This window comes from Elaeis guineensis, chromosome 13, assembly GCF_000442705.2.
Source record: "Elaeis guineensis isolate ETL-2024a chromosome 13, EG11, whole genome shotgun sequence".
Classification (NCBI taxonomy): Eukaryota; Viridiplantae; Streptophyta; class Magnoliopsida; order Arecales; family Arecaceae; genus Elaeis; species Elaeis guineensis.
Window position 1 is genome coordinate 9385360 of NC_026005.2, and position 10917 is coordinate 9396276.

At 43.2% G+C, this 10917-nt stretch overlaps 1 protein-coding gene across 1 annotated transcript; it reads left to right on the top strand.

Moving 5' to 3' along the window:
• Positions 1 to 8127: 8127 nt before the first annotated feature.
• Positions 8128 to 10642, top strand: LOC105056545 (uncharacterized protein At3g28850). Its single transcript, XM_010938767.4, has one exon. It carries the CDS (start codon positions 9012 to 9014, stop codon positions 10332 to 10334), a length of 1323 nt encoding a protein of 440 aa, XP_010937069.1. The 5' UTR covers positions 8128 to 9011; the 3' UTR covers positions 10335 to 10642.
• The last annotated feature ends 275 nt before the right edge of the window (positions 10643 to 10917 follow it).

Below are 10917 nucleotides of genomic sequence, written 5' to 3' on the forward strand. Positions count from 1 at the left end.
TTCGCGGCGGCTTTCGGCTGGTGCTGAAATGGGCCACGAACGAGTGCTCGAGCTGCGCGAAGGAATGGATACTGCCCGATCGAAGACCGGAGTACCAAGCCCTGGCAGCCTTGCGAAGTGTGGCGGGAAAATCGATGCAAAAAAGAGCGTCGGTTGCCCCTTGAATTGTCATGAGAGCTTTATAGCTCTCGAGGTGGTCGACCGGGTCGGTGGAGCCATCGTATGGCTCCACGTTCGGCATTTTGAACCGACTGGGAATCGGCTCATCGAGGATCAGTCGAGAGAGAGGCTGGGCGGTCTGGAAGTCGACGTCGTTCGAAGACTTCTGGCCGTCCATCTGCAGTTGGGCGAGTCGGCGTCGATCTCCTCGAACCGTCGCTCGTAGTCGTCCGCTCGTCGATGCTGGGAGACCCCGGGAGTGGAGCCTCCGGAAGACTCTGAAGGAGAGGCCGACGGTGTGCGCGGCCGCTTTTCCTTCCTCGCCCGTTCCAACGGGGAAGGAGAGGGCCGCTGGGACCGTCGGTCGTCGCGCCGAGGTCGACCCTCCTCCTCCCCGTGGGAGCGCTGTTGGGAGTGCTCGCCTGGAGGCGGCAGGGGTCGGCGCGACCGTCGGCGGCTGCTCCTGGAAGGCATAGGTCGGGCCGCCGGTTGTTGCTGGAGGCTTTTGACTGCGTCGGTCAGCACGGTCATCTGCCGCACGATGGCCGCAATCTGGGCCTCCGTGGTTACTGCGGGGTGCGGAGAGCTAGGCTCCGCCGCCGGTGGGGGCGGGGAGGCTTCTTCCCGGCGGGAAGAACGCCTTGCCGACCCAGTGATTCTCGATCGTTGAGCTCTTGTCTTTGTCATGCTGTCCCCTTCCTGGCGCGCCAATCTGTTGCGGCCAATCGCCTCGTCGCCCGATCGCCGGGAAGCGTGCACCTGCAAAAGGAAGTCCGTACTGACCGGAGGCGGCTCCGGTGGGGACCCTCCGACGGTCAAGTCAGAGAGGTGACTGGGCAACAGTGAAATGCAGACAGAGAGCTCTGAGAGGGAGAGAGAGAGAGAGAGAGGGGCGAGCCTGCGTATGTGGGAGAGACGGGCGGATCGATCCCTTGCACTGTTGCCTTCCCCGGTATATATAGTGGAGCACGGTATGGCGCCATCATTAATGGCGCGGACAAGTGAGGAACTGTCAACTCACTGTAGGCTGTCAGAGCCGCCGTGAAAATGTCACGTCGCCGTGTAGCCGTCTAATCACCAGGGTTGACCCGGTTCTCGGCGGGACAATGCCCCTAGGTAACTGTGCCGCATGTCCGTGTCAGAGCTGACAACGTCTGGCGGCCGTACGGCGGTTGGTGGAGTCGGCCGACCCAGGGTCGGTGGCCAGCAGAGTGGGGTCGGACTCCTCCGTCGGTCGGCGAGCTTCATGTGGGTCGGCTAACGGACCTCTGGGTTTAGTCGGTCGGGAATGGACCGTGGAATGGCCGCAGTTAGCCGCTGATGGCGTCCGTCGGGTCGTCGGTTAGTCGGCCGGGCTGCCAGGTCGGGCCCTCCGATAGTACGTCGGTCGGGTTGCCAGACGGTCGGGCCCTCCGACAGACGGTCGGTCGGTCGGTGGGTATCCCCCAACACTATTCTTCACAAAATTGAAAGAAACATTACTTGAACAAGGGCGTTATTCCATCTCTACTTCATCTACCAAAGACGCGCTTAGACTTTAACTTGAACCATTTTATATCATTTTTTTCGAAATATTTTGACCCAATTGATCATTCCAACAGCAGCTGTCAGCTTAGTTGGTATCTCTTTTCTAAATTTGAGTCTAACCCAAAACACCTTAGCCCAACCAAGCCTCCGGTCAAATCAAGTTCGATCCTTATTTTGCAGCATTACCTGGCAAAACGAACTCAAAATCATGACATGTAGAGAATTTAAACAACTAATTCACCATCACCCGAAGAGGAAGACGACAAAAAGAACGCAACATGAAAAAAGTGTTCTTTTAATTGATATCTAACAATGTATACCAATGAGCTTAGTTCTGAAGGATTAGTTTGGCATCAGGCTATAGTTTCTTGAGGCTTGGAGAACTTTTTTTGAAGACCTATATGATGCAAGAGCATCATTTGTAGATAGTCTGGCTCGGTTCAAGTGGAACAACGTGGTGTAGATTGAATTTTGCTGAAAAAAATGATGTAAGTGCTTTAGAAACGAAAAGGGGAGAAAATTTCATAGCAAAGCAAGGAGACTGGAGAAATTCTCAAATGATGATTGACACTGGAGACACGCATGGATGGAAGATGACGTTTTCTGCTAGTTTTGTGTTTTTTTTTTTTTTTATCAATTGATATATTTCTATCAAGTTGCAACAAATATATAATCATAAGCATCCAAGGCACGAATCCAAAGCTTCCAGATAACATATCATAAAACAATCATCAAACTTAATCCATCAAAGACTTTTTAGATCTTGATTTGGATATCACTAATTAGATGGTGCACTATTTGATGGAGGCCCCTCCGGATTGGCTTTTCAAAGAGAGTAGGAGGTGAAGCATTAAAAATGGCTACTAAATTCCCCATGGTTATACAATTAAGCAGTTCTAAGCAATATTAGAACTATCCCAACTAACAATATCTGCATACCTTAAAGACCAAGGTGGATATATACACGTTGTTCAATGGCAAATAGAAAATCTAACGCGGACGTTAGTAATTAATAATATTTGCCCAAGCCCCGGGTGCCGCGGCCCCTAACAATCAAGTAGGTGGGTGGCTACCATCAACCAAGGTTAAGTTACATAAGATCAAGACTTGAAACCTACATGGTTGTTCATTCCAAAAAAAAAAAGGAGAGGAAGAAGAAGAAGAATGCTAGTGTTTTAAAATGCCTGTAACTTTAGAAATTATAACAGCATATAATGGTCCACTATTCTCAAATAAACAATACCATGGATTATTAATAGAAAGAAATTATAACACCATAAGTTGATTTCTTTTTCTTTTTCTTTCTTAAAGCAAAACGGTGCTTTAAAGCCCACCTGACCTAAGGTGACATTATTGACTTACATTGATAGATCTATTTTTTTTATCGGTTTTTAATGCTCCAGTGGAATTGGAGACACATTCAGGATGGCATTGGAAGCTCATTATCTAAAATTCATTTGGTCAAATCTATTTTAAGAACTAAGGTCAGCGCTCCTTAGAAGGATTAGAAACTGCTGAGAATATGCTATAAATGAATATTATTTTCGATTCATACTTTCAAGTTTTGGTGTTGATTTCAAAAGGTGCACCCTTACTAGATCATCCACAACATTAGGCACTTAAGATATTACAAAGTTTGGAAGTGATAAATAGAGAATTTATTCAAATCACATAAGCGTTAGCTAGTATGTGAACATCTCTTATTGATGATTATGCATGTCAAGATCATGGAAGGTTCACAGTAGGCATCCACCTACTTGAAACCTATAGGGCAATTGCAATTTTAACTGATTGTTTTTCTCATTCCTTAATCAAAGTAATGGTGAAAAGTCAATTGTTGGAGCAGACTAAAGTTTGGTAATACACTAACTTATGTATTAAATCTTAAAACAAGTTTTATTAAGCCAAGTTTGATGAGGGTTGACTATTTCTGTCTAAATTTAAAATTTATTTTGAACTTACTGGTCAAGTTTAAACTCAACTAGATTCATTTCAAATCAAGCTTGATTAAGCTTATTTGGAACCAAGCTCAGACTCTTGAGCTGCATAAATTAGTTTATAGTCCTAATTTCATGCAGTGATTGATCACTTGTTAAATTAGTAACCTAAAAGGAAATTTGAATTTGATAATTATGCCACGGTTAAAGAGCATTATGGAGTATCAAACAAAAACATCGGAAATGTCAAATTAGAATGGACTTGCCAGCATACCTAGCATACATTATATAAATTAAAGTTTAATCCTATAAAGAACAAGATTATCTAGCTGGAATGGGGTGCTAAATGTCGACCATTAAATCAAATTATCATCGATCATCTATTTCTATTATATATAATGAAAATTCTTGGAGTTGGTCGTACGGGAGGCCTAATCTCTGGGATCCTAGACTAGATAAGAATTACTTAAGAGTTTTTTTTTTTAAAAAACACCTCTGGAGTACACGTAATGCTAATTTACATCTGTTTATTGATTGAACTGTTTTTTTTTTTTTTGGACCGGAAATTGAACTGTTACAACATTATTATTTAAAGCCATGCAACTACCGACAGGCCAGAGGAAACTTTCGTTTCGTGTTGGGAACGGAACATGGGATCGGTTACTGCCGGACTTCATCCCATTCCCGGAAGCGCACGTGCAAACACCATCTCCGAAGGCCTTTATGCGTAATATTTTATACCAAAAAAACATAGACTCTGTTGTGGTACTTATTATTGCAATCTTTTATTGTCATCACGTGCTCCCCACTTCCCTGCGCGATTGGGGGATATCCCGAGGCTATTTTATGCTCACCCGCGGGTGAGCACAAAGTACCGTATGCTTTCTGATTATTGTTCCCATTTTTATACGGTCATTCTTGGTAAGGATCCGCTTCAGCCCAAAAGAAACTAAACTATACCTGCATGGCATGTCATGCACGACCATTTATTTATATAAATTTTATTCATCATTATTGTAGAAATAAATAATTATGATTGATGGTGTGCACGATTATATGGTCCAAACTATGGAGGATATAATTTTTTTCAATTTAAAAAGACTTCATACAATAAATTGGATCCTCACTGGTCCAAAGTTGAGTTGGAAGGACATGTCATGGATCACGGCTGTCCATACGTAGAACAATTTAGATGGATCCTACATAATTTAGTTTTGTGGAGGTGCACTCTTATCTAATCATGGCTACCCGGCCACCCCCATGATTGGTAAATTGGTCTCCTCCAAGCCGCCAGTATGGTGCATACAGCCGATAAGAACCTCTGATTTCCATGAATCTTATTCACCATATCTTGATGCATTATTAACGAAATCACGGTCATGATTGGCACGGCCACATTGCTGCAAGCATCGTAGGCAACAATTTTTTTTTGTCGAAGTGCGCCGAGACTGACGGTAATTGGCGGCGTGGAGAGCCACGTGGTGCACGCCGTGGTGGGTATAATTTCGGAGGGTGGAGAGGAGAGTCTCCAAGCAAGCCAACAGGACCTATCTGCGCGGAACCTTAGGAAAGAAGAGATCATGTGACAGCTTTTGCACCTAGTTTTGGTTTGGCATGATTTTAGAGAAATAAAACTAGGTGATAAGAATGACACCAATTTTATAAATTATAAGTTTATTTTATCTTAGGTCAAAGATCATGCCTTTTTTTTTTTTTTTTTTTGAGAATGTGTTTGGATGCTAAGAAAGTTTTTAAATGTGCCCAATGGCTCCTTACAAAAAAAAAAAAAAAAAGTGTCCCATGATTGCTTATTAGAGGTTGAAGATAAATCTTTAAGAAAACAAATAAATTTATCCTTAGCAATCCCATCATTCAATGTGAGGGTTAGATTTGGCTTAGGATGAAAGTGAAGTATATATCCATCCAGATCTATTTTTCATATTTAAATATATTTATATCATAATAATACAAAAGTATATTATTATAATAATATTACAATAACATTTATAGCATTGTGTTGCATTGTATGATATTATTCAATATTATACTTTTATAATATCATATTATACAATATTAGAATAACAAAGTATTTTGCAATATTATTTATTTATTAACCGAAGAAGAGGGTTGAATTTAATATGGGAGATTGGATAGATTGCAGTATCCTTTAACAATAAGAATTGACCTGCCTCAGGTAAAATCCAGTGGTATCCATTCATGTATTTGACTTAGATCAAATTCAGATGGAAAATCTGGTGTCTATCAAATCCGATCCTTTTTCAACCTATCTCCTCCATAGGTAAGATCTAGATTTGGCTTGAGACCAAGGGATATTAAGTTTGTGTAAAACTTGGTCTTCGGTACATGAGGGATTTTATGAGTCTAATTGACACCAGGGCATTAGTAGGTAGTTTGGAAATTTATCCTAGTTAAAATGGGAATAAAGCACCCAAAAACTCCAAGCATAAGGTCTCTAAAGGACAAAAGAAGCAATGAGTCTCACCACTAATAAAATGGAAAATATAAATCTTATCAATAACTTGACCTGCAAGGAATAATCAGATGATATCACCCTTGCCACTTCGGTAAGGGAATCAGCATTTGATTCTGGTTGGAGTCAATCCTCAAGGATAGATTAGAAAAAGCATAGAAAGGGTGGGATTTGACTCCTCTTGATCTTAAAAAATGGTTAGCATGACTTGGGTCTTTAGATCACATAATTTTAGTTTATAAGTAATTTAGACAGTTTATCATGTTTAGTGGTTCAAATTATCAATGTCAAATTCTTATCATTCAATCAAGATTAATCAAATTGGTGTTCAATACCACTTATGATCAAATTGGTGATCAATACTACTAATGCCTATTTATCTAGATAATCCAAATCATGGAATTATGCAATACTCATGTCTACTATTATAATGCATATAAAATAATTATATGTTATAGTATAGATTCCAAAGACTCTCCATCATCATCTTCATCTAAAAGTAATTTTCTTGATAGCTAAGGTTTACAGCTCATCATTATATATATATATATATATATATATATATATATATATATATATATATATATATATATATATATATATATATATATATATATATATATATATATATATATATATATATATATCAAATTAGAAATGGAACAAAGCTTAATTATCACAATGTTCATTATAACTTATTTTATAGTCGCCTTAGTAACCAAGCTAATCACTAGGCTTGATCTTGAACCCAAATGAGATTACCATGTGTCTCAAAGTGAGCTAAGACGGTTAGGTTGATTAGCAATTCTGCTTGCCTACTTCAATGATTGAAATTGAGTATGACAAGCACTTCAGGTTACAACCCATCCTTGTTTTTTTGAAGCAAAAGATAGTAACATATTGTTTAAATTTACTGTATATTTAAAAGATTAAAAAAGAAGCCCTATCAATTCGATAGAAATGGAGAGAAGGCAAAAAAAAAAAAAAAAGGAGAATTCTTGTTTGTGTCCAATTATGTGACTCAATGGTCAAAGCGTTACTCTCCTTGATGTGGTTTACACTCGTTACCCACCCAAGTTGCACCTATCCATATCATGTGCAAAGTACTTTATGGAGAGGGTGGGTCACCTATGAGTCATCTGTCCAGAAGTCCGGCCACCTTTCCTACGAACAAAGTGCCAATCCATTTGGGGTCCTATTTGTAACCAAAAAAACTTCAACAGACTCTTTAGAGACTTTCACAAAGCCAATCCCACCAATGGATGGGCAACAAGTCAAGTGTGAACAGTAACCTCCCCGTGTAATGACAAGATCTTAAAAATCTCCAATAGCAATCACAAACTCCAAAATAAATTAGCTGAAACGACCCCCACCAAAGAAGGCCTGGTGGGTGACTGAATCCCCCTGCATACATAATTAGTCAGGAACCACTCAGGATACTCTCCAATCCATGGTTGGGTTAGAGAGGGCTTGTTAGCCAATCACAACCATTTGATTGATTCTATTAGGCACATCGATCGTCATTGAACGCGATCAACAAGACTTACCATCCATATACTATAAAAGTCCAGCCCCATCTCAGTGTCAAATATGAACAGCTAGGATCAGATAGGCCATTACTTATGCCCACCAGGATGAGGTGGGATGCATGGTCTTGGGAGGAGGTGGGATGGAGAGAGTTGGGATAAATTGGATGGTCGGATCATGTAAAATTATAGAAATTATTTTTTTTAGAAAAAAATGTAAAACATTATTTATATCCAAATTGGATTCGGGATAAATTGTATCATTATTATAGAGCAGATAAAACCTGCTCTATTAGAATGGAGTTGGATCGAGTATGTGATAAGACAGATTAAATTCCCATCTCCATGGATGATCCATATTTTGCTAACAGCCGTCTTGGATCCAAGCACCATAAAAACACACGCATGAGATCCAAACTCATCTTTATTTCCTATCCAATTCCATCTTCCCCTTGTAATTTGATCATCTACCAACCCCAATCCACCGAACGTTACCATTCCCCACCTCTCTCTAGGTGCCACGTACCTAAACTCGCACGAGCCCTGAATACATTGCACAGAGCCCGACCCCCTGTGTGGGAGAAGGAACGCATCGTCTCCTTCGGCCGAACGTTTCCTCCCACCAGCCTCTCTGTCTCTCTCTCTCTAGCTATTGGGAGGAGAAGAAGGGAGAGCTTGGAGAGCATCGCGGCGGGTTTGTCTCCCCAGAAATCTCGGCGAAATGCTAATGGACAAAGAAAGACACGGATCGAGAAAGATATAGTAGGGTAAAGGGGAGCTGCTAGATTGCTAGAGAGGTCCGCAAAATCGCATATGGATCCTTTGCTTTGACTCGTGCGTGCCGACTGCTCTCCCTCTTGCCTCTGTTTTCTTTCTCTTATAACATAAATTTCCTTCTCTTTGGCTTTTGATATCTTCTTTATGGGTGACGACTCCTCTCGATGACCCACGACCCGGTCTCCACCGACCCCGCTCCATTCTCGACTAATTCTCCCCTCTTATCTACCACGTTTCGTCACCCTTCCCCCTGCTTCCCCTGTTCCTTGACTCGCCGGCCTCGGCCCCACGAATCCAATCCTATGGAGGCAGTTCGATCCATTTGTGTCTGTTAACTTTACGGCATCGAAGTCCTCCCCCGGGTTTATTGGTTGTTTGTGTGCGTTTTCTGGATCAAAATCGCATCTTTTAATGCTTCTCGCCATCCCAAAAGTGTCTCCTTTCTCTGGGAATGTCCGTCAATTTTTTTTTTTTTTTTTTTGATTCCGAGGCGTTCGCAGATCCCGATTTGTTACTCACGAAACCCTGTATCCAGTCTCTCGTTGATTCAGTGAAAAAGAAGTGGGCTTGAATTTCCCCTGTTTTGGTCCGGGGATGGGTTGCACGAGCTCGAAGCAGGTCCGCCGGGACCGGCGACGGAGCCCGTCTCCGTATGGCCGGAGCTACTCCGGCCCCCTCCGCCCCGTCTCCGTCCTCGCCGGCCGAAGGAAGGACGACGCTACCCACGTGGTCACCCTCGCGTCGTCCACACTCGGCACGATCAAGCTTGACAGCGGCCCGAGCCCCGAAGACCAAGCCGGCTCCGATGAGGAGATGATGAAGAGCTCCAACGACCGCGACCGCCTCGCCGACGAGCTTCGCAAGGCTAAGGCCTGGTCGGAGATGATCGAGCGCCGGATACCAAAGACCCCCTCCAGGACCCCACCCAATGAACCGGAGACCATCAACGCATGGGAGCTCATGGAGGGCCTCGAAGATACCAGTCCCCTCCGCCCCGCCTACGCCGCCGCCGCCGGCGTCGACCGCTCCTTCTCCTTCCACATCACCCGCGACGCCCTTCCGGCGCCGGATTCTCTTTCCAGATCCAAATTGGCTAACGGATCCTTCTCCCCAAAGCCCGACTGGATGCAGCTCAGCCCTGGCGATTCTATCGTCTCCGACTTCGACCCCGAGGTCCTTTCCACCTTCCGGAAGGCCCTCGAGGAGCTCTCTCCGCCGCACCCAGCCCTCTACCGGCCTAATGAGCCACCAGAGAAGATGACAGGGGGGGGATATTCCGGCGATATACCAAATTTCCAAGGAATTGTTCGAGCTCGGATCGATGCATTCCAAGAGAAGATCGATGAGAAGAGAGCTAGTTTCAACTCCAACGCCGCAAAGGTGGCGCCTTTGGATAAATGCCTGCCGGGCGGTGAGGGGAAGGTGGTGTTCTACTTCACAAGCCTCCGAGGAATCCGAAAGACTTATGAGGATTGTTGGGCAGTGAAGGTAATACTACAAGGATATGGCGTTCGCATCGATGAGAGGGATGTATCAATGCATGGGGGATTCAAAGAGGAGCTGAATGAGCTACTCGGCACCGGGTATGGCTGTTGGAGGTTGCCGAGAGTCTTTGCTGATGGGAAGCATTTGGGAGGGGCTGACGAGGTGCGGCAAATGCACGAGACCGGAGAATTGGGGACAGCATTGGAGGGCTGCGAGATGGTGGCGGTTTGGAAAGGCGGCGGCGTGTTGGATGTATGCGAAGGGTGCGGCGATGTGAGGTTCATTCCATGCACGACTTGCTCGGGGAGCTGCAAAGTGTACGTGGAGGAGGAAGAGGAGGAACGTGAGGAGGGGGATGAGGAGGTCCGGGGGTTCCGGCGATGCATGGATTGCAATGAGAATGGGCTCGTCCGGTGCCCGCTATGCTGTTGAGATCTAGTAGGCTTAATTTGGGGTGTTGCAGAGTGTTTTAGTGAAGTATTTGATGGATTGTTATAATATGTACAGAGAGGAGATCAGAACTGCAAAGCTAAGAGATAGCTTTGGAGAACATACAGTTAAAGAGTTTTGAAAGGGATCTTAGAGAGACAACTTCTTCTGTCTTTCATCGCTCTATTTTTTTTCTTCTGTTTTACTTTGTTTATTTTTTAATGGGGTCTTTGAGTGGAGAAGACAGAGAATTGAAGTTCATTGATGTGTAATAAAAGAAAATTGAAGCAATACAAGATGGATTTTGGTTACTTCTTCTTGTTCTTCTTATATTTCTCTGGAAAACTTTGCTTTGTTAAATGTTATCTGTTTGAGCAGAGTCTTCTCAGATATATGTAAGTTCAGTTCTTTTTCTTTCTCTTATGCTTTGTTTGTTTTTCTTTGTTCATTTCCTTTAATGGCTTTTGGAGTGCAATGGTTAGGAAATTATATTTCATTGCTAATAAACTGAAAAGAATTTAAGCAATACTACTTGGATGTCAGTTATCAGTTGTCTTAGCTTCGTTGTTCTTATTTTTCATTTGTC

Excerpts from the sequence above, each read along its gene's own strand:
- LOC105056545 (XM_010938767.4), top strand. The coding sequence starts at position 9,012 with ATGGGTTGCACGAGCTCGAAGCAGGTCCGCCGGGACCGGCGACGGAGC.